At 43.5% G+C, this 25148-nt stretch overlaps 1 protein-coding gene across 1 annotated transcript in view; it reads right to left on the bottom strand.

Annotated features, from left to right (window-relative positions):
* Positions 1-25148, bottom strand: part of macf1a (microtubule actin crosslinking factor 1a) — a 246337-nt gene that overhangs the window by 30542 nt on the left and 190647 nt on the right. The window contains 3 exon segments of the mRNA XM_028596953.1: positions 795-961; positions 3140-3310; positions 3425-3586. Coding sequence (XP_028452754.1) covers positions 795-961; positions 3140-3310; positions 3425-3586 — 500 coding nt within the window.

Here is a 25148-nt window from a genome sequence, read left to right on the forward strand (position 1 = left end):
GTGAGAAAACACATCATGTCTCTTTTTGTGTGTGTCAACAGAAGCATCAAACGGCGTGCATATAAAGAAATCAGTAGTGTGTGTGTGTGTGCGTGTGTGTCTGTGTGTGTGTATGCACATACACTTACAATATTTATATTGTTAGTGTTCATACTAGACAGTGTAATACATTCCAAAGACATCATGCCTAACAAGTTGTCAGGCATGAATGTTTTATAACCATTATATAAATATGACACTAGTTAACATGATCATCTGGGATATCAACCCTCTTCACTGTGCTTTGCTGTGTGTACTCATTTCCCCGTAAAGAGTCATTTCTTTCCCCGGTGAACGTAAGAGCTGCTGAAATTACTCGCAGACCACAGAAACCAAAAGTAATGATACTATTCAACAGAGCCACACACAGATGAAACAGAAAATAACCACAAGATAACATGCTGTTGAGGAACACCACCAATTACTTGCCCAAACCGCATATTTACAGCAAGACAAATCTGTGACTTTTTGCTTTCTGTGATATTATCTGCGTTGCCTCTTCGAAGGATTAAATGGAAAGGATTGATCATTTTGAAGTGTCAACAATCATCGAGAGATACAGAGCTGAAATCTCAAGAAAGCCAGGAGCATCTATAAGTGCCAGGATGACCATAAGAGAGCAGTATGATATCTTGGTAGTGATTGCTACTGGGAAATTAATTCTTCTTACTCTATGGGGAATTTAGAAATCCAAGAGCTTATACTCCGATCCTTCCCACCCTGAAGCCCCCCCGTGTACCGTAGAGGAGTCTTACCTGCCGCTGGCCTTGTCCAGCAGGTCAGTCCATCTCTCTGCCAGACACTGAAGCTGGGTCTGAATCTTCTCTCGGTCATGAGTGTCCGCTGTGGCTGCGATCCTCTCTCCCTCAGCGCTGATCATCTCCACCGTCGGCCGGCGGTCATCTAACAATCTCTGGAGCAGCTGGAGGAAGAGGAACACCCACAGTTATTGGAACAAATGTACGTATTAGAGTTATTGGTACAAATCATTTCTAAGAGGGTTCTCTTCACAGCGGGAATTAAGATCGACCATCGCCCAGTTTTTTCAGGGCTGTTCATGGGGGTGGGGGGGTGGGAGGGTGGGGGACACGTTGTACAGGTTCATGTTCATTTCATTTCAGTTCAGTAAAATGCATCGGCTTTTACGGAAAATATACATAAAATGCCTTTAACGCATCTGGCACATTCTAAATAGAATGCAAGTTTTTTTTTATATATATATATATATATATATATATTTATTTCAAGGACAAATGCTGTTGTTTATACAGAGATTGTATTTTTTACATTTTCAATCCCTTCGCAAGTTTTTTTTTTAAACGTCAACACGTTTCGGTGTCCAGCCTTCTTCAGGAAGTTACAGGCTCAGGAGTGGGGTGAAATTATTTAAAGCACCAGGTGTAAGCACATCAACAGGTGCATACATTCAGCAGTCATATCTTATTCTATTTAGAATGTGCTAGATTTATTTATTTATTTAACCTTTATTTATTCAGGGGAGGTTCACTGAGAGGCAGCCTCTCTTTTTGCAGGAATGCCCTGATCACACATTCATACCTGGAAGCTGCTCAGCACAACCACCGTCTGATCTGCTGGCCACTGAGCAGCTCCACTGGAGCGGTTGGGGTTAAGGGCCTTGCTCAAGGGCACATCAGTGGTATTAATGAGGGAGGGACAAGTGCTGCTCTTTCCCTTTCCCCACCCAGATTTTATCCTGTTGGTCTGGGGATTGAACCGACGACCTCCCGGTCACAAGCTCTCTTCTCTAACCTCTAGGCACCACTGCCCCAAATGCATTAAAGTCATTTAATATATATTTTTTGTAAAAGACGAGTGCCTTGGTTCCTTACTTGATGTCTACTGGAATTGTTCATGCCCCCTACCAAAGAGCACCACCTTTTTATCACTAATCTAACTTCCAAGAAGCTCTGCGATCTCTTCCGGTTTTCATAATAAAATGCATTGATATAATGAGCTCCTTATGGGGCTGCGGTATTATATATTACAAAGTCATATTTAAGATTTACATGAGCCTCATATTTATATTGTTATCTACAGATGAGTGATGTGTGAAAAAAATCATGAAAATATTTTAACGTAACCTATGAAAGTGAAAACGTCAGCTTTGTAAAGGGGGCAACTAGTTTTGCTAGAGGGCCAGATTTGTCCCTCGGGCGGCTATTTGACTAACACTGCTTTACAGTATTCCTGTAAACTTAGAGGTGGTTCTCAAATGTAGTCTGAATGAAAGTTATATCCTTCCTGGTTAGATAGCAGCTTCTCTGTCTGCTTTGAACCAACAGCTTGCAACTGAGCCTTGGAATGCACTTCTCTACAGTTTACGCTCTCTTTCTCAGCCAAACGGTGACACCACTCTTTGTCACGGATGTAAACACGTGTGATTGATCGCTGGTCGAGACTGCAGCACACTTATGTGCACAAACACAGGAAGTGTATGTTGGATAAACAGGGAAAAACTGTGTGTGTGTGTGTGTGTGTGTCTCTCTCTGAAAACAATACAAATCCACCAGGCATGTGTGTTTGTGTGTCTGTTTTTATGCCAGTCCGACTGGCAGACGGTCAACTGGGGCCGTTTGGATGCCAGGCAGACAGATCATTGACTGTGTGTGTGTGTGTGTGTGTGTGTGTGTGTGTGTCATTCAAATATCTATTGTTTGTGATTGAAGGACACTGAGGACATCTGAATGTCAATGTCTCAAATCAACCCGTCTGATAAATAAAAGAACTGGTTCTCACAATAATGTTTAATAAATAAATAAATGAATAATCCAGAAAAATTTAAAGTAAAAAAATCTAATCCACAGATGAAGGATGTGGGTGGCAGTAGCTTAAAACTGTGATTGATGATCACCGCTTCAAATCCCAAAAATGAAAAATCTGAGCAGACCCTTAATGAAAATCACTTTTCATCAAAATGTACTCTTGATGACTTACAGCAAGACACTGCTGTCTGCCGTTTTATGCTTTAAATCTCTCGGTTCGGTTTTGATTTCTGGAAGAATGTGAAGATTTCTTATCAACTTGTGTTCTTACATGTGAAAAGAGGGTTTTATTTTAATGCGCTTCATCCTTCTCCTACCTTTTGTTCTTGGATCTGGGCCTTGACTACACGGTACTCGGCAGATGGGGGCTTTTGATTGGCCACCAGCTCCTCTGTGTCGCTCAGCCAGCTTAGCAGAGGCTCGAGAGCATCCTGGAATTTCCCACAATGCAACAGGGCCTCCTGCAGCTGGGCAATCCGCTCTGCCACCTGAGGACAGGAGCGACAGAGTTGAGAAGAGGTCGGTATAATATAATAGTATACTGTGTATTAGACAAGTCTATATTAGTCTGTACATCAGAGGGTCATAGAGTGAAGTCGTACCCGCTTGTTGAGGGAGTTCCATTGAAGGTTGGTGGTCTCCAGGTCGTGCTCCAGTGCCTGGGTGTCTGTGTGTTTGGCGGCGCTCTGGATCAGACCCTGACCCACTGCGTTGACGTGCTGCAGCTTTGGTTGAATGCTGTCCACCTGCTCTCTCTCCACGGCCTGGAAGAGGAAGCCAGAAAAGGGTTAGAATTGATTTGTTGAACATGTAAGCAAGAAAAGAAGGCCTTAGTTTAAACAGTTTATTTGAAAGCAGAAGTCAAATATACACTGAGCATTTATTCTGCGTGACAACAAATGGAAGTCAACTTTACCACATTATGGACCTATATATAGGAGTGACTGGATATTAGGAGAGAAAAGACACAGGGATGTGCAGAGATAAGAGAGGAGTGGGAGACAGGAAGGGAACAGGAGAAATGAGGGTTGGAGGGAGGAGAAAAAAAGAGGAGGGGGAGAAGAGGATTATGGGGATTAGAGGGTTAGGCAAGTAAGGGGCTGGCTGGAAAAGGCTGAGTCGAGAACACACACACTGCAGAGTACACTAACACACGTACATGGATGCACACAACCTTCACTTAATCACACACAAGCAGAGACTCAGACCAACACTCACACACACATTTATAGCAAATACACACACAACTTCGCCTGTCTGGACACATTACTCTCACACACACAGACACACACACACGCACACACACGTCACAGTGGAGGGCTGGAGCCATCTTGTGATGACAATAGAGGCAGCCACCCGAAACTAAAGACAACCAGACTTGACTTCCCTGGCTCTAAAAAAGACGAAACGACAGCCAATACAGCTCGTCTGTCATCACAAATCTGGGCCACTACTGTATCCAAACACATAAGTACAGTAAGGGTATAACATTCTCACGGTCAATAAGTCTTTAAAGTCATTAATCGTGCAAAAGTCCCCCACGTCCACTGGTTAGAGCTTCACAATTTGTCGCTTTTCTGTATTTTATATCAATTGAATATAACTGTTTTTGAAAATGGTGACTGGACAAGAGAAAGAAGTTTCAACGTCTGTCAAACTAAAGACTAAAAGACTCATTGATCAATTAAGGAATTATTTGACAGTAATCATTAGTTGTAGTCCTAAAACAATACAAGGAAACCCTGAATCGAATGCCCCTTTACAAAACTGTACGACTTTCATCATTTCGATTTTTCATTTCATCATTTGGAAAACATCCCTGACCTATAAAATCTTGTCCCTGCCTGATTTGTAAATGTTGTTTTTTGAAAGGGGTAAACAGTCTGGTTTTCCTTCTGTTGGTTTTACTGTGGAGGAAAACAACCCAAAACCAAACAGCTAATGAAATAACTGAGAAAAAAAAATAATACATTCAGCTAAATTCCTGAAAACCATTCTGCTATACGCAACAATTCACAAAACCATTTTCACGATTCACCAGTAAACCACTACAGATTTAAGTCCTTTCATCTGGCCGTTCCTGGGACAAAATCCTGACATATTGGGGTCCGAGGCGGAGGAGGGGGGGAGAGAGAAAGAGAGAGAGAGAAGGTTTGAGAAGTCCTGACATCAAGGCCCACAGGGGGAGAATTAGGCCTGGTGGTTTATAATGCTGTGGCAGCCAAACCCCAGCGGCCACACAAAGAGACGGAGAGACACACACGCATACACACACAACTTACCAGATGTGCACGTCCAGAACACACACACATACACACACACACACACACAACAGATTTTGGTAAATCCAACGCCTGAGGGAAAATGGCTGGGGTGACAACACTGAAGAGGGTGCAGTTAAAGTGAGGGAGAGGGAAAATGTAGGTTGGGTTTCAGTGGAATACCACTACGGCCTGGAAGAAGCTACAACAGTTGTGGGTGTCAAATAATAATAAACCACTGCAGACTACTGAACCTAATACAACTGAAGTGAAAGAATCTGAACAAGAAATGTGTCTTCCCCATTTGTACCACTACATCTAAAAGATGTATTTGTGACGATACATTTTTTCCATCTTGAAATAAAATCCCTCCTACGATCTCCAATAAACAGCCAGCTATCAGACTGCAAACCGCAGTTTGGACACACCTCATTCAAATGTGTTTCCTTTTATTTTCATGACTATTTAGATTGTAGATTCTCACTGAAGGCATCAAAACTATGAATGAACACATTATGTACTTAACAAAAAAGTGTGAAATAACTGAAAACATGTCTTATATTTTAGATTCCTCAAAGTAGCCACCCTTTGCTTTTTTTGATAACTCTGCAAACCCTTGGTGTTCTCTCAATGAGCTTCATGAGGTAGTCACCTGAAATGGTTTTACCTTCACAGGTGTGCCTTGTCAGGGTTCATTAGTGGAATTTTTTCCCTTATTAAGTATAAAAGTGTGAAAACATGTCTTATATTTTAGATTGTTCAAAGTAGCCACCTTTTGCTTTTTTATTAATAAGGGAAAAAATTCCACTAATGAACCCTGACAAGGCACACCTGTGAAGGTAAAACCATTTCAGGTGACTACCTCATGAAGCTCATTGAGAGAACACCAAGGGTTTGCAGAGTTATCAAAAAAAGCAAAGGGTGGCTACTTTGAAGAATCTAAAATATAAGACATGTTTTCAGTTATTTCACACTTTTTTGTTAAGTACATAATTCCATGTGTGTTCATTCATAGTTTTGATGCCTTCAGTGAGAATCTACAATGTAAATAGTCATGAAAATAAAGAAACACATTGAATGAGAACGTGTGTCCAAACTTTTGGCCTGTACTGTATATATCAAGCCAAAAAACAAAACAAGGCAAATTAAAAAGGGTTGTAATTTGCCTTTCATTCAGAATGTATTCCTCTGCATTTCAAAGCTGTCAAAGCCTTAGATTTGAGATTTATGACGTGTTTCGGATGTTTACAGACACAGTACTGAGTTGGTGTATTAGATCAGCTGGAAGTGGTTGAGCTAGAACGTGTTTCGGAGACTCTGCAGTGGGTCATAATCAAAGGGTTTACAGGTTTCTGCTCATCTGGTTCAAATATGGCATCAAACTACAGGTTCTCCATGCCAAGGCTTTGTGTGTGTGTGTGTGTGTGTGTGTGTGTGTGTGTGTGTGCGTGTGTGTGTGTATACTTCCTAATCTGTGCATGTGTTTATCCGAGTGTGTATAAATCTATGTGCGTGATTATGTGTGTGTGAAAAGACTTTTCTACAGGTATGAATCTCAATCCACTATTAAATATGAATGAGTAGTGTGTGTGTGTGTGTGTGTGTGTGTGTTTGAGAGTGTGTTCCTATCCAGTTTGGACGCAGCTGTGTTGTGGTGATGGGCGTCATAGTTGCTTGGAACAGGAAGTCTGTCGGCCAGAACAACAATGACTGTAGCCATGACCTGCTCCACCCTGGGCCTTATCCTGGTGTGTGTGTGTGTGTGTGTGTGTGTGTCAGAGATAGAAGGGAACAGAAAAGGAAAAAACAGGGAAAGTACACCCATTCATCATCTAAACATACACTGGAATGTATATTAACATGTTATAGGTTCTGTGTGCCTACATGTCTGTCCATTCTACCTCCTCTCTTTCTTCTGTTGCTCTCTATGTGTTTTCTCTCTTTCTGTCTCTATTCCAGCCGCCCTCTCCGCTCCTTCTGTCCCTCGCCAGCTCTAAGTGGTTAACTCCACTAAACCAGAGCTCTGGAAAAGGTCCCGAATACTTGTCATTCTTCCCCCACCTCAGCCAGCACGCAGCAACACCAACTCTTAACTGAGCTCACTGAACTTATTACCACCATACTTGTCATCCTTCTGCCTACAACTTCTCCTCTTCCTCTCATCACTCATCGCTCTACCTCTTATCTTCTGCTCCCCCTACCACAGCTGCCTCCTCTTTTCCCTCATCCTCTCCTTTGTCCTACTCAGTCTCTCCATCTGGACCGCACTGGCATTCTCACTTCAGTGTGGACAGGCGATAAAAAACACTGGGATGAAAAGTACATCTGACTAAAGCTGGGCAGTTGGACACTGACTAAATACTGTTTGCATTTATTTGTCTCCTCAAATAGACATCAGTTTGAGAGGCTGTTTAAATGCACAGGAGGAGGAAAGAATAGACAGTTTTTTTTGTCATGTTCATCAAATAAACTGCAGGAATTTGAAAGAATACAGATTTTTGTCTGGTTCTTGGTGAGTTTTACGCTCTGATAATTTCATAAAAACATTTACAGAACAGCATTCAAAAACTCAGGTCAGGTGAGTGAGGAAAAGAGGTTGGACCAGAGGGCAACATCTAACTCAAAAGTGGAGCTGTAACGATTAATCAATTGACATAAAAGGAATCTGCAACAATTTGTTTTACAATCGATAAATTGTTTTAGACATTTTTCAAACAAGAAGTCCAAACATTTGCTGGGCAAAGCATCTCAGATGTGATGATTTGCTGATTTTCTTTGACATATTTTTGTGAGCTATTTAATTACCTTATCTTGGGTTCTGGGATATTATAGCGAGCCCCTTTCATTATTTCTGACATTTAATAGACAAAGTGATTAATGGTTTAACAGAGAAAAAGATTGATAGATTAAATGATTATGAAAACAATCCTTATTTGCAGCCCTACTCTAAAGCCCTAAACTAAATAAACAAAGTAAAAAAAAAACAAAAAAAACAAACATCCTTAAGTATTATTTATTAAGAGTGTAACACTCAAAAACTAATTTGCATCATCTGGACTGTGTAGGTGTGGTTTGATCAGATTGCGATCGATCAGAAAAGTAAGTGACATCACTTCTTTCAACTGAATCACGCCTATTTAAAATGAGTAAGAAGAGCACAATAACCAAATCCTTTTCTGAGAGCAGACAGTGTGAGTGTATGTCTCCTGTACATGTACATGAACATGTGTGTGTGTGTGTGTGTGTGTGTGTGTGTGTGTGTGTGTGTGTGTGTGTGTGTGTCTGGATGCTCTATATTTAGCTGTCATCTGTTAAGCCAATAACGCAGAGGAGAGGAATAGCTGTGTTGATGGAGTGTGTCCGAAACATCACTCAAGGACAATCAATTTCTTAATCGGGACAGATGAGGAACATGTCGCTCCTGACAAAACAACGCAGACAATTACAAGTGACAGCACATAGACACACATGCCACTTCTGCCAAAAAAAATATAAGAAAATAAGGAAGAAAATATGCTGAGCAACCAGAACTAGTATCTCGAAGAAATTGAGAGCGTGCAAGATGTTGCGCGGCTACACAGAGTTTTCCAACTTGTTATCAAAGCTTTAAAGTAGTTCTCTGAAGCTGTGTCCTCTCCTTTCATCTTTCTTTCCCTTCATAACTGATTTCCATAACTACGTGACCAGGAATAGAGCTGGTGGTCATATGGAAAAACCTGTGCATCTTTAAAGTGATGCCTCTACAGCTACACTCGCGACACAGTTGGACCGAAGAGACCGGTATGCAAGACATGCAGAAGAAAGACAGGAACAGTGACTGAATGCAATAAGTGTATGGGAGCGAAAAATAGAAAACCAGAGGGGGGGGAAATGATTCTGTACCATCATGTGTAAAGGGTTTCTCCTAAAAAGCAACATGACAGCCAGTAACAGCACTGCTATCACTTTGCTTTTCCATCACACACCCACACCTCCCTCCCTCTCCCTTTATTCCTGCCTCAGCCTTCGTCTCGCGCTCTCTTCCTGTCTTTCAACCCCTCATCCTTCCTCGCACTCCCTCCTTTCTCTTTTAATGGAACAAGGAATGAGGGGAGGAAGGAAAGGGTCGAAATCTGTTTCCAAACTAATGTCGATGGGGGGAAAACTATTTTGCCAGAAGGGCTTTGCTTTAAGCCACGGATTAACCGATCTGAGACACAGGGATGAAAGGGGTTAATGAGCTAATAAATCCCATTTGAAACCAGTGTTGCTTGAACATCAACAAACAGATACAAATCTGATGCAAATGTGGCCTGCATTCAAAGCATGTTGGCTCAAACCTTACTATCCTCTTTTTCTTCCCCTTTATAGAAATCCGAAGTCACGCCCTCCTACTTCCGGTACATGGGACCTTAATTTGGAAAAAATATGAATGAGAGTCAATGGAGAGATAATAATTATTATTTGATCCAGTTTGAATTGAGCCATGGATTACAAATATGATGTTCGGCAATTTAAAACATGATTTTTCAACAGAAGAAAGTCTCTGTTTACTGTTAAACTGTTGAAGTACAGTACAGGCCAAAAGTTTGGACACATCTTCTCATTCAAATGCGTTTCCTTTTATTTTCATGACTATTTACATTGTAGATTCTCACTGAAGGAATCAAAACTATGAATGAAAACATATGGAATTATGTACTTAACAAAAAAGTGTGAAATAACTGAAAACATGTCTTATATTTTAGATTCCTCAAAGTAGCCACCCTTTGCTTTTTTTGATAACTCTGCAAACCCTTGGTGTTCTCTCAATGAGCTTCATGAGGTAGTCACCTGAAATGGTTTTCACTTCACAGGTGTGCCTTGTCAGGGTTCATTAGTGGAATTTTTTCCCTTATTAAGTATAAAAGTGTGAAAACATGTCTTATATTTTAGATTGTTCAAAGTAGCCACCTTTTTCCCTTTTATTAATAAGGGAACAAATTCCACTAATTAACCCTGAAAAAATACACCTGTGAAGGTAAAACCATTTCAGGTGACTACCTCATGAAGCTCATTGAGAGAACACCAAGGGTTTGCAGAGTTATCAAAAAAAGCAAAGGGTGGCTACTTTGAAGAATCTAAAATATAAGACATGTTTTCAGTTATTTCACACTTTTTTGTTAAGTAAATAATTCCATATGTTTTCATTCATAGTTTTGATGACTTCAGTGAGAATCTACAATGTAAATAGTCATGAAAATAAAGAAACACATTGAATGAGAAGGTGTGTCCAAACTTTTGGCCTGTACTGTATAAGAGTAAATAAGAATAATTAGAAAGATTACACACTTGTCTGTGTGTATCGTACCGGGGATGTAACGTTACTCAAATGAGCAGCGGATCTCGCTTGTTCTTTTGCTTATCTGCTGAAAAAACTTCACTGGATAAAACACAGCAGTTAAGATAACGTTACATGTGTTGTGGAACAGAGCTAAGCTAGCGAGCAAGTTGAGCATCGAGCTAGGTGACGTAAATTGTGTGAGACGGGAGATGTAGTTCACTGAGCGGTTTCACACAGTGGTCATATGACAAACTTACGGCTAACTGAGACTTTCTTCTGTTGAAAAATGATCTTTTAAATTGACGAACACCATATTTGTAATCCACGGCTCAATTCAAATGGGATCAAAAAAATAATTTTGCTTCTCCCCGTTCACTACCGTTCATATTTTTTCCAAGTTAGATCACACACATCCTCTTCCTTCATTCAAGTCATCAGTGCTCTTCCCATATTTTCCAATGTTTGTGCTGCTAATCAGCTCCCTGTGAGACAGGCAAAGAGAGTGTAATGTATGATTCGTAAGAGCTGTGTTGTCACACTGATATCACTGTGAGAGAAGAGTGATGCAGAGGCAAAAATATGTAAAATCATTGAAAATACGCTTGAAATTTTCGATCTCCTTTTTACATTTTGAGAGCATGCACATTCAATTCCAGTGGGAGATCAATGTGTTCCCACATTCGCTTTCATGCTTTTCTGTGTTCCTGAACACGTCCCCCTCCTTCTCTCCCTCTGTCTCTCGCAGGTTTATCCCGGAGGCGGTTGTTCAGAACCAGAATTATCACATCAATCAAAACATAAATGTATGAGCCGCAGTCCTGAACCCACCTGGTACTCTCTATCCCTGTGTTTCTCTCTCTCTCTCTTTGCTTCAACATCTTTCGCTCAATGCCTCATCTTTTTTCCAAACCATTTGTTCCTTCTATTCCATCTTGCATTGGAAATGATTTGGAAACAGCAGATTTCATAAACCTACAGTTAGTCTTTTTTTTTTACTGCCTCGGTATTTTCATGTCGTAACCAATAATAAGACATACAACTGGAAAAAAGCAGTATATATCCAGTAAAACAGGTTATGCAACTTCTGAAATATAAATATGCAGTGCAAAAACTGTTCTGTGTTCATCCACGTGGCCATTCAGCTTAAAAAACTGTCACTGCATGGCAGAAATAAATAATATTTGTATGTGATATGCCTTGAAACTTTAATGGATTTCAATTAAGATAATTTAAGGATTTTTGAGGACCTTTTAAACTTGTGTCTTGTAACGGGCTTTGAATGAAACATGCAATTTCTGCCATTTTTCTAAATCTGCGTATAAGCTGCTATCAGTCAGTCTGTCTGTACTGTGCGTTCCCTCGCCCCACTTCATCAAACAGCCTGCAAAGCCAGTCCATCCATCTGTCTGTCTGTCTGTCTGTTTGTGGGGCGCACATACACACACACTGTGCCTTAAAATGAGCTCCATATTAATCCAAAGACCTTCTGCTTGTGTGTGCCTGCCAGCGTAGCTCTCTTATCATTGTACCAAAGCCTCATGCAGCGCTAAAAGGTGCTCCTCCGCGCAAACAATAGCTTCCTCCATCCAACCTCCCTGTTGCCTGTCACAACTCTTTTTGTGTCTGCTTCTTTGTCTTTTTAAACTCAGTGAGCATATCTGTCTCAACACTGTCCCTTTTCAATGAATTTCTATCAGCAACTTAACGTGAAAATTGCCTGCTGTGAGTTATAGAAGGGACAGAAAAAGGGGCAATGAGAGGAGATACCCGGAATTCATGTTGTGTCTATACACACTTCCTCAACTGTAATTTCACTATTGTCCAATAAATAAAGAATATAAAAAAAAAAAAGAAAATTGCCTGCTGTTGCAGAAAATTGAAGTGGGGTGGGAGATACAAAGACAGAAGAACAGAGCAAAAAAAGAGATAGATGTGAGAAATGAAAAGAAAAAAAAAGGCCAACAGAGATGTAAGGGAAAGTGTGACAGGTCAGTGTACAACACACAAAACACAGAGCAAAAGATAGGACCGTCAACAGGCCACAGAGTCAAGAGTTCCAGTGTTAGCCCCGACACATTCTTATCGGATATCTAAGTTTATATTCCCCAGACAACTTCAAACACTTGTTTGTGTAGCCATGTTGGCAGAGGCAGTTCCCCTCACAGAGTGCCACAGTATTTACCTCTCACCTTCTTATCTCTGCAACACCACCAGCCAAGCATGAAGGAGGAGAGGAGAGGGAGGTTTGGGAGAGAATGAGAGTCAGTTGAGGAGAGTGAGCATGGCCGAGGAAAGGGGATTTCATCATACAACAAAAGTGCATGTGTCACCTTTCAGAAATGTTAACAAAAAACCATTACGAAAACAAGGACCCAGTGTTTCTGTGGTACAGTTGCATGTTATAACTGATGTACTAGTAAGCTGGCGTTACAAAATGTCATGAAATCAAAACCAAGTGTCTCAAAATCCTACAATATATAAAGTATGCACAGTAGATATAGTTTTGATGCATACAGGCCACCCAAAAGGGGGGCCCAATTGTTGCGGTTTCTTTTAAGAGGTTTATATTTCTGACTTTCAAAAGCTTTTTCCCTTTGTTGTCACAGATCTACAGCACTCTGTACAACTATAACTCTCCTCTATTAGATGTGAGTGGACACAACTAATTACATTAAACTAAAGCCAGAGAGGCTGTGACTGCAGGCAGAACAAACAAACGGGAACTGATAACACATGAAGACACAAGAATAAGTTACACACCAAAACAGACGCATACATTCTCACAAATACACATATAGTCAAATGTACTCATAAATCGACGCAAAGCCTGTGCCTGATGGAAACTATAATGTGATAAAAGAGGAGTTTGCATCGTCAGCATGGGATCAGGCACATCAGACGCCACCCAAATCACACATGGCCTGTTCATGATGCCTGACATTACACCTCTACCAACTGGTTTGGAATGGGATAACTTTGTCTAGATGTTTTAGTAGTGAAATGCACATGGAATGTTCAAAATCAGACAAGGCTTTTAGCCTTCACCTCATACTTTTAATTTTGCATGTTTCACATGCAAAACAAAGAACCGTCCTCTCAACTAGGACTATAATAAAAAAATTGCAACATTTTGAGTCGGTACGCAACAAAGATCAGGCAAATCTGGGCCAAACACTTGGCACATAACACATATAGCGGAGCTCCGTAAAGCATGACAGCCTGTCAAACACTCTGTCACATTGAGATACCATCTACATATACACACACCTTTACATGCAGCCCACACAGTCAAACACAGAGGGAGACGGAAGAGGAGTGACAACACAAACAAAACAAGTCGAAGACTGAATGCAGATGAATGCAGAGAGACTAGTCCGACAGTCCCACTGACAGCCCTCTGTGTCGGGCCAATGCCAAGCTAATCTTGCAGCATTTATAGAATATCCATTTCAGATCCATGTCTGTGCACAGCAGTCACACTGTGTATACTGTGACAATGATTACATTCTATGAAACCAAATCCACCCAAACAGTGAAAGTCCAGAAGTCTCGCTCTACATACAAACACACTGCCTCCTCAAACAGTAACCTTTCTCACAAATTACTTAAACAACATGGAAAACTGGCACGTATTACTTCTTGCACAGCTGGGAAACACTCGGCACCCGTGACTTTGTATGGACACATACCCTACTCTTCTGTCCTCTATATACAGACAGTGTAAACACAACAATAGCGCGCCATTGAGATAAATGTTATAAAGTCTGCACTTAAGATCACCATTATAAGTGGCCCTCAGGCACACACTGCTCTTTTAGCTTCACACAAATAAACATGTGATCAATCTCAAATAAGTGCATGTACTGTAGATATGCACTGACCCCAACCCAAACACACACCATATGCACACGCACACACAAAGCGAAAAAAATCATTTTGCAATCATTTAAAGCCCTACTACTGAAACACAACTAGCTAATTATGGCGTCTACATAACTTCACCCCACCCCACATACATTTTCCATGCTATGTCTCGATCGGTTACACTCAACACTGAAATACCTGACCCAATTCTTTTTCCATGCTATGGCTCTGTGTGAACACATGCCCACATCTAATGCATTCATTGCTAAAAACAGATTTGTGCTCAGCTTTTACTCTTCACTTGTCTCATTAGGATAACAAACCAGGGTGTCTGTGGTTCAATTTTAATTAATTCTCTCTACTTGGCACTCTTTATGGGCATTGCTTGGTAGTGTTAAATCTGTGCCAAATCACTCTGGATTTGTGCTTATACTAAAGGCTGAATAATAAATAAATATAAATGCTACAGTAAGTAAACCACCTCCCAGATGCAAGGTCTTTCTTTTATGTTTGTTTGCCATGTTACAATACGACTGCACTATTCAATTCACAGTTTACCTCAGATCACTCAATTGTGTTATCATGCTATACCAACAGAACAATGAATAATACTGTGGATTGAATACATCAACTCACAGCATCAATATGACGTTCTGTATACAGTCTTTTATGGGAATGAATTATCTTATAAAAACGTAAATGATAGCATACCTCTGCCTCTATGTCAGTGTCGGAACTTGGTACTATAGTTGTCCATTCATTCTCTGCTTTAGAGCTCCTTCCTGACTCTAAGATGGGTTCTGCGTGACAAGCTGTGGCCCCCGTCTGGGGCTCATCTTCCTGGGGCCTACATGCCTGTGCCTGGCTTGTCTCTGTCTGCGTAAATAGGCTCTGTAGCAGGCCTGGCTCAAGCTGGTCCCAGGCCTGGTCTGTGGACATAAGTGGAGGAAAGTCCAGAGTAGAGCCGTCTGACTCCCAGTCACTGTCCCCTGTCATTGAGCCGAGGACAAACTCCACCCCATCCATCCCAGACTGGGTCCCTTCAGAGTACGAGTCCAAGTCCAGCTCCTGAGTATCCTCACAGGCTGAGCAGGCATCCGAGGGGCCAGGTTGGGGCCGCTCAGGTGCTGCCATGTAAACAAAGCTGTCAGGGGAAAGGAAGGCTCCCTCCTCCTCTGGGCAGTACGGAGGTTTGGGGACAGGACTCGGGGGAATGGAGTCCTCAAGTGGAGATGGGGGACAGTCACTGGAGTACTGGGGAGGCGCAGATACAGCCAGGTAAACAAAACTATCTGATACCACAAAGGCCTCTGAGTCTTTAGCATCCAACCCAGCACCACTAGGATCTGATTTAGAAGGTGACTGAGGTAAAGAGGAAGGAGGTGCTGAGTCCGAATGTTGAGGTTGTACGAGAGGAACAGAGTCTGATTTTGGGGTGCTAGCTGTTACTTCTGTTGAAGTTTCCAGGTCTGGGTCTTGTTGTCCAGACATGTCCAGTCCTGAGACTACATCTGTGGGGACAACAAAAGTCTCCAATGCAAAGCATGTCCCTTCTGTCTCGCAAGTTATTGACATGGCCGGGTTGCTAATCTCTGAGGGGATTGGATCTTCTTGACAGGAAGTTTGAATGTCAACATCCTGTGTACATTCATTGTCGATTTCTTTTTCAACCGTGTGCGGAGGCTCAGGGGAGTGATCCATGAGAACTCCCTCGCTACTGTCCAAACTTGGCTCAGATTGGTCATACACATCCCACTCTGTTCCTAACTCCTCTTCCTCTTTCAATTCTCCCTCGTCCTGCTTATTCTCCTCCTCCACTTGCTCTGCCTCCTCACAATAAGGGTTCACAGGGCTACGAGATGGAGAGGAGGCTCTCTCCTCACAATCCTCGCCATCACGCTCTGATGATGCACCACTATCTGGCTCTGTTTCAGTCCGTGCATGTCTCCCCTGTTCACAGTCTGTCTGAGTAATATCATTAATACCAGTTCGGTCTGGTTGGGACGTGTGGACCCCACTGGAGTCTGACTCCAGTTGTTGACCAAGAGCAGAGTCTGTTTGGTTGCTCATCTCCTCTTCCTCAACCTCTGCTTTATCCTCATTATAGTCAACATCGCACTCTTCATCGATGAAACCATGTTCCCTTTCACAGTCTTGTGCTCGCACCAAGTCAAAGTTTGTCATCGGTTCTATGTGTGAGTGATTTAAATTAGAGCCTTCTGTAATATTTTCTGAGCCTGGAGCAAAGCTATTAGGCTCTACAGAGTTAACCACATCTAGAGAAAGAGTTCCTTCAAAATCTACCCAGGCAGTCTTTGCTTCTTCCTCTCTATCCTCTTCCTCTAAACAGGGAAGTGTGTAGGGATCAAGAGGCTCAGGGTCTACACTCATCTCCACCCCCTCCTCTCCTTCATACGCTTGACATTGCCTCTCCAGTTCAAGGAAGAGGTCATCCGACTCAGCCTCTGAGCTGGGGCAGGGTGAGTCACTGGGGGCCCCGGGGCCACCAAACCCTGTGGGGGGAGTCAATACCGGCCAATGTCCAGAAGAGCCTGTTAAATCCCATCCCTCTGATTCCAGTGTTTCCCTATCCCAAGACTGGTCAATAATCTCCCTATTCTCTAATTTAAGAACTGCCTCCCACTCTCTTTCCTCTCTCTGAGCTCTCTCCGCCTCTGCTTTGTCCCTTTCTTTCTTCCGCGCCTCCTCCTCCTCAAATATTGTGCTGCACTCTTCCTGCTCCTCGTCTTCAAGCTCCTCGAGAATTCTGCGCTCGTCCTCCTCAAATTTGAGTTCGGAGGCTGTGCGTTCGAGCTCACTGCCATCAGCACCCCAGCCAAGCAGCCCCTCATCACATCCCTCCTGACTGATACAAGGGGAGAGAGGCAGACCTCCATATACTAACCCGTCCTCCTCCCTCAGGAATGGAGATGGTGGGTCTAGTAGATAAAGTGACTCCTCATCGGTGTTGCCATCATCACCCAATAGGGGAGGTAAAGGGGGGAGAACAGGGATGTTGTGTCTCAGGCCGACCTGGGTTCTTTTCCCTGTTGTTAAACTGCGGGGCCAGGTGCGGGCTTTGGTAGGAGGGCAGAAGACTGGTTTTGGTGGGATGAGAGGAGCATTGTCGCCCTGGTCCAAAAGAGGAGAGTCCCTCTCTGAATCTGAGGTCTTAACTGACTCAACCGTCTCTTCTGGGATCTGCCTAAATCCAGCTTTAGAAGAGCTACTAGTCCGTCTGTGGTGCTCCCTTTTTCTCTCTACCTGTCTGGAGATACTGGGGCTATGCTGTGGTGTATTCTCAGATACCTGGGTTGCCTGAGTCTGGCTAAAGGCAGGTAAATGTTCTTTGGAAGGTGACTGCGCCACATGAGTCTGTTTGTGTTGCTTCTGCAGCACAGGATGAACCTGCTTTTGCCTGCTGAGAGGATGCTGCTGGAGAGGAGGCACCGGGCTAATTGTGCGTGTCAAAGAAGGCGAGGAAGAGACAGGAGGAGTGTGGGGAGCAGATGATAGAGGAGAGGGTGTGTAAGGGGGTAAGGAAGGAGTGGACAAGGTAGGGGTGGATGGGGGGAGGTGAGAAGGAATGGGCTGTAGTGGAGAGAGAGGAATGCCTGCCGCAGACATACGCTTCTCTGCTCCTTCAACAGACGAGAACTCGAGTCTCTCCGCAAACTCTGGATAACTTGGGGGCATGAAGGCTTTCCAAGAGCGACGGTTCGGATTGTCCCTCTTATCCCCACCTTGATGGCGCCTCTTGGCCACTGCGGCTACCCCACCAGAGCCAGATGAGGACGGGGCAATAGGCAAACCTGAACCTACAATGCCAACTGGTGGTGACATTATCTGAGGATCACCAGTTAGCTTTAAGGCATCAAAGATCACTCTCTCATCTAGTCTCTTCACTCCACCAGAATGATCTGCATTCCTGGAGACAAAAACGCAACCCAAATCAGCTCCAATGGTGCCATTGCTGGATAGTGTACTTCCCTCTCCTCGCACCTCCCCACCAGAGCCTAGAGTGCTTCTGGAAGGTTGACACAGTTTGGTCCCTTGGTCAATCTGTTCATTGATGCGCATTGTATCATAAATGGATCGCTGGGGGACATAGCAATCCTCTATGTACGCCTCATCCTCATCACCTTTTCCAAGGCAGCGAGGGTTCTGCCTCAGGCAATCCGGACGGCTTAGAGGTTTCCCCATTCTGTCTTTTTCACTTGTGCTGGGCTGCCACAGAAACCCTATTGGTGCAGGTGTGGCACTGCACTTGATGAAGAAAAAAAAGAAAATTCACAAAAAAGGGATGTTTGTGGGAAATTAATTCCTTTACCTTCAATAGTCCTCAGTCCAATAATCCACAATAGCACACAGTCCATTTGGCTGCATTCAATAAATCCTTCAGATTTCACATTCTATTATTCAAAATGTTATCATCCACAGTATGATTCCAGTGGTGTGTGTGTTAGGGTTAGGTTCTCTATGTCACTTCAACAGTTGTGCATTTCCTTGGTCTTTCTGATATGCGGTGTGGCATCAGCGAGGGAGTGGGAGAGACGGCCCTCCCCCTCGGCACCATATTAATCACCAGCTCTGTTATTTGAAAGGCTGTTAGGAATGAGGGAGAGGTGGAGGGTTGAGGGGAAATAAACAGTCATCATCTCCCTCTCGGAGTAGTACAAAGTCCAAGGTGAGGTGAGCACCATGCAGATAACACCCCTTTGTTTTGAGTACAGCTCTCTCCTCCATATTCATATACCGCTTCTCATGCCTTGACCCCTTTTTTTGTACTCTCACTAAGCGCCTGCCTCCTTCCTCTCCGGTGTCCTCTCCTCTCTGTGGCACAACAGGGAAAGGCAGAAAGGGCTTGGACAACTTCAACAGTCTCAGCGAGAGGCAGGCTGGGAAGTGTAAAAGTCTCCTTTTAAGGTGAGAAAACCCACTCTCTGTTATATAAAAGAAAGGCTGCGTGGGGTGCAATGACTAGGAAAGTACAATACTCCATGGATTTGTTTCACATTTGTTAAAAAAATATTCCTTGCAGGAAAAATTCACGAGAAGCCAGTAAATGATAGACAGAAAATGTCTTTCCTCTTTGTGGCAAGAAAACCCAACTCGAGAAAAATATGAGTAAATCCCTTTATCAAGTCACTGCCACTTTGTGGTCCGGTGAGTGTTCAAGCAGTCCACATGTTTTCTTTTTCTGTCCTCTGCTTCCATCACAAAGAATCAGGGCTTTGTGCCTGCAGGACAAACCCTAATTTTGTCTAAGACATCTCATCACCATCATAACAGTCATCATTAGTGAAAGAAAATCGACTCCGTCATCCACACAACAGTCTAGCATTTGAGGAAAATGCTAAATCAGAACAAAGAGGAAAAAGCAGTCCACTTTTGCGTGAAGAAATCCCTGTCAATGTTTCAATTCTTCTCTTTTGTCTTTCTCTATCTTTTATTATCCTCAGATCATCCACAGCTCCAGGGGAGAGGTGGTACAGTAGATCGAAAGCAGGCAGGATCTTGGAGGGGGTGAGGCTGGAGTGAATGAGGGCATCTGGGGGTAGATAGAAAGGGGGGGGGGGCTGGGGGCTGGATCCTGGACCAGCCAGGCAAGCAGGCAAGGCAGGCAGGCGAGCAGAGCAGTGAGTCGTGGGACTGTATCCAGAGGGCAAAGACCCAGACAGCCCTCCCAGCTCCAGTCCAAGCTTTGCTTTGCAGGCAGCGTCTTCCCCCTCTTCACCAGCAGACAATCCCAGGACACGCTCCCTTCCCTTTCTTTGCCGTAGTCTTTCTCCAGCTCCCGACTCCGTAGTGAGAATGAAACAAAGTGCCACGCAATCCCAGTTCCTCTTTCTTTCTCTCTCTCTCTCTGAGACGTGTGGGCTCCCAAGCTTTGCTCTCTTTCTTTCACTCCCAGTCTCTGTTCTCAGGCCACTACACAGCTGAAATGGTTTGCAGCTGCTAAAAAAATCTCCCTCTTTTCCTCTCACTCTCGCTCTCGCTCTCTTGCTGCTCCCCCCTCGTCTCCTCTCTCTCTCTCTCTCACTCACTCACATGTCCCTTCTCTCTCTCTGGCTCGCTCGCTCACTGACTCTCTCCCTACCTCCCTCCCTCACTGCTCTCTTGCTGTTTGTGTTTGAATTCAGCTCCGTTTGTTCTGTTTCCTGCACTGGTATTAAAACACAGGAAGTGCTCCAATCATGCTGGTTTCCTCTCTACCGAAAAAAGAGAGAAAAAAAACACACGAGACAGAGAGAGAGAGAGAGAGAGAGGGGAGGGAGAGAGAGAGAGAGAGAGAGAGAGAGAGAGAGAGAGAGGAGAGGGGGGCAGAGGCGGAGGGGAGTTAAGTAGCGATAGAGAGGGAGGCAGGGTGCTAAGAGGGGGCGTGGAGCCAGAGAGAAAGAGAGTTGCGCAGAGGAAGATTTTGCCAGTTACCAAATATCAGCTGAATACCGGGATGCTGCTGATTATTTCATGCTGAGCAGCAAGCAACTATTAAAACTATATATATATATATATATATATATATATATATATATATAAATAAATAATAAATAAAAATAAGAATGATTTCCAATGATTTAATATTACTGTAATATAACCCAGATGAGGGTTTCCTTCTGGCAGCATATTAATACAGTATCTCACTTTTTTGGGGGGGGGGGGCTAGTGATGTGAGATGGCTACATTCATGGCTACATTCACCACAGCTTTGTAATCCACTATTAATTCTCTGGGGGAAAGCCGCCTCTCCCTCCTTTGGAGCAACAAAAACACTGTCCTCTGAGAGTGAAATGATACAGAGTCAAAGAAAGAGAAAGAAAGAAAGCAGGAATGGAGGTAGGGAGAGAGGGGGCGGGACTGCTAGCCGACGGGAGAGAAAGAGGCTTATCAGTAACGAGTTTTTTCCCAAAGCAGTTGTCCAGGCTGTAGGCAGACAAGGAAGTGAGTCCAGTCTGTTTTTATTCACTCTATAATTTCCTCCTTTGTCAGAGTTGAGCCACGAAACCCTCTATCGAGCTAGAGCTAGAGTCGGCAGCAGCAAAAGAGCTGCTGGTGTTAAAAAATAAATATGGAAAAGATATAGACACACACAAAAGTCTGTGATATTCACAGACTCCACTTGTGCATTCCCGTCTGCGCCTTCACTGAAACCCAATCTGGCTGGGGTGGGTGTGAGTGTGTGTGTGTGTGTCAGAGAGAGAGACCGAGGGGCCAGGAGGAAAGGGGCTGTGCACAAAAAAGCAGGAGAAAAGAGAAGGGGAGGGGGGGTGCTGTCTTTTTCTTCAGGATGCCACACAAAACCTCTGAACAGCCACCCAATCAGTCAGAAGGGGGATACCAGCAAATATGGCAACCTGCAGCCACATAGCAGAGACAGGGAGCTCCAGGCCACTCTGTTTTTCTCTTGTTATCCAAAGTTACAGGCTTCTCAGAGCCAGTTGTAGCATTCCTTCTCCTTCTTCTTGTTCTCTCTTCTGCTCTCCTTTTTCAGCCAGTCTGTTTGTTTAAAGCGGTACGGCAGAGCTCTGCTGATCTGAACCAAAGCATGCCTGCTTTCTTTCTTTCTTACTCACCCCTTTGCCTCAAAACACATTTCCAATATTCACGAGAGGAGCGCTCCCTTTCTCAACTGTTGCACAGAGCAGCCCGTGGCCTGCATGTCAAATATGCTAAATACTCCACTCTTTCTTTTTAACTACCCTGCCTCCCTCTCTCCCTCCCTCTAATCACCCCCGCCACCCCCCCACCCCTCCGTCAGTTGCACTGCAGCTGTCATTGCCGCGTCCAAGGCAAACGTCTTCATAGAAACAAAAGGGGTTTGTCACTGGTTTGCTACACACACCCACGCACACATGCAGAGCTCCCAAACTCTCGCGTGACCCACGGCTAACCGACAATCCCCTCTACACAGACCACAACAAGATTTAAATCCAAGCATTCACAGATGTGGGCCAGATACCAGGAGAGATGGAAGGGCTGGCAGTAGGGAGAGAAAACCAGGAAAATCAAAAAGTAAAGGAGGCATTAAGGACGCCGAGAAACTGATAAACACATTAAGCTTATTTAATTTGCCCATTCATATGATGCCCTTTACCCTTCCCCTTCTTAATCTGCCTCATTGAACAGGCAGAGTCTATGCCTCCACCCATGACCTCCCATGACCTGTTTAACATTAAACTTGATTAGTCAATTCCTCTGCAGACCTACCCTCCCCTGCTATAATTTTATTCATTCCTCAGTCGTCACGGCTGATTTAAGAGTTACAAAACAGACGGAAAGAGGAGCAGGGAGGGTGTTGAGAGAGGAGTGAGGGGACGAGAGGATTATGGGTTTAATTTTCCCTGGGGGGGTCAGACTGTGGAGCAAGTTTGGATCACAGCGTCCACTAAATGGCCTGTTATTCACACGTGATGCTGTGGTGGTTTTGCCTAAGTTAAAGGCTCCCACTGCCTTTGTCTGTGTCTAGAGGCTTGAAACCACTTAGTGCAGTTAAGTGACATAAACACAAACACAGGTGGAGGGCACGAAGTATGTATTATTGACTTTTCTGGGTCGTTTATTTGCTCATGGGGAAACACCTGTCGAGAGGAAAATATACTTTTCTCCGACTCTCTCCTTTCATTTCTCCCTCCCTCCGAAGCCAGAGTAAATCCATAATCCATCTCTTCAAATCACAGTCATTTAATGTCATTTTCTTCCTTAACGTCTTGTTTTTCAATCCCCCCACCCGTCCCAATTTCTCCGCCCCCCCGTTGTGGTAAATGTAGCTGCCATCTCGCTCTCTGTCTGTGCTTTTACTCTCCTAAATCCACCCTCCTTCTTTGCAACTCTCAGGGGTAGTTTTACATTAACTAGCAGAGCATTTCACCTGCCTGCCTGCCTGTGTGCCTGCCTGCCTCTGTGTGTGTGTGTGTGTGTGTGTGTGTGTGTGTGTGTGTGTGAAGCCTTTATTGTTCCTGAGGCAGAGAGACAGTTACAAAGAACCCCCCACACACACACACCTCCAAAGTCACACAAAGACACGATGCACGTGCGTGCACACACACACACACACACACACACACACACACACACACACACACACACACACACACACACACACACACACACACACACACACACACACACACACACACACACACACACACACACACACACACACACACACCTCTAAGCAAATAAGGCCTGCATCTCCACCATCATGCTCAATAACTTCAATAAACACGCCTGTCAATCATCTACACACACCACGGCCGGTCATAATGGTAGTTGGCTGATTTGCTCCAAATGTGTGCGGTTGGGCAACTACTTGTGTGCTTCTCAATTTGAAGGTAAATTAGTCTGCATGCGCACACACACACATTCTTTTAGGCAAATAAAACGTCACACTGTGTGTGTGTGTGTTCATTCAGCTGGCAGCCAGCAGTCTATGTTACAGAGGGAGTTTAACGTCCATGTGCGATTCATGCAGGAAGGACTTTCCACATTATAAACACTTTGGAGGCCAATTCTCTACGGCGGTTCAAACCATTTGGGGAGTTTTAGTGTGGTAAAAATAGGTTTATCCTCTCTTCTTTCTCTCACTGACCTCCTCTTTCTCTCTCCCACACACACACACACACACACACACCAAACAACACCTGTGAGGCTGCCTGCTGGGAGGTCAATGCAGGATGTCATCTCTGTTTTTTTCCACACACACACACACACACACACACACACACACACACACACACACCTCCCTCAATGAGGTTCCACTGTATGACATCAGAGAACGGCAGCTCCCAACCGTTAATCAGGAGCACTGGGATACACACCGCCGGACACGGACGGACACACACACACACAACCTCCTCTTCCCTTTATCTTTGAGCCTCCTACACCTCCCACACATCCACCTCTCCTCTTCACCAGGATCTTACACCACCTCTACAGTACAATGCAGCTCCAAAAGTCTCTGTCAGTGTTTACTCAGAAAATATTATTTATGCTATTTATTAGGTATTATAGGGCTGACACTTACGATTATTTTCATTATCGATTAATCTGCAGATTATTTTGTAGATTAATCGATTTTAAGAGAATAGTGAAACATTTCCATACCAATTTCTCAAAGTCCAAGGTGATGTCTTTGCATGTCTTGTTTTGTCATTCCAAAACCCAAAGATATTCAGATTAATCAGTAACTTCAGCGGTAGGGACAACAGTTCCATTGCAACACTGTGTTTAAGGTGTGTCAACTGTAGCGCCTGGGCAAGAAGGAAAAGAGATGACTGAGGACCGAAATGTCCACATAAATGTTCCTAAATAAGTCCCATTCACCGTGTCTCACTTCACCATCAATGGAAATGTTCAGTTTAATGTGAATTATAACGCTAAGTAGGCTACAGAGTTTACGTTGCCATGGATGCAGTGTTCCCACCGTAGGGACAGAACGGACTATTTTGTTTAGCAGAAGCAATACAGTCATTTTTAAAGCAATTACATCCTTTTCCAATCCATATTTTGTATCAAATTGTTGATTTATTTGGTAAGTAGCTGTGTAACAAGCGGGATAATGTAGAGCGAGCCGGCCATTATAGCGAATACAACCCCTTCAGGTTGATTCAATGTGTTTAAATTTACAGTAATGTGTGTTTTTGTTTCACCTCATTCATCAATATGATTCACATCATCAGTTTGTCTCAGTCTCAGTTTTACGGTCACTAATATGATATTTATGATCAGCTTATCTTTTTATCACATTTAAATTTGCTTTATGTATGGAAATAATATCAGTTATGTGATACAAAATTATTTCAAGATGACTACATACAGTACATACATAAAAAGTAAAAAGTGAATCTTGTTTTTTTTCCTGTAAAATATGACCTACAACCTAATTTAGCTTTGAGTTAA

Source organism: Perca flavescens, chromosome 14 (genome assembly GCF_004354835.1).
Source record: "Perca flavescens isolate YP-PL-M2 chromosome 14, PFLA_1.0, whole genome shotgun sequence".
NCBI lineage: Eukaryota > Metazoa > Chordata > Actinopteri > Perciformes > Percidae > Perca > Perca flavescens.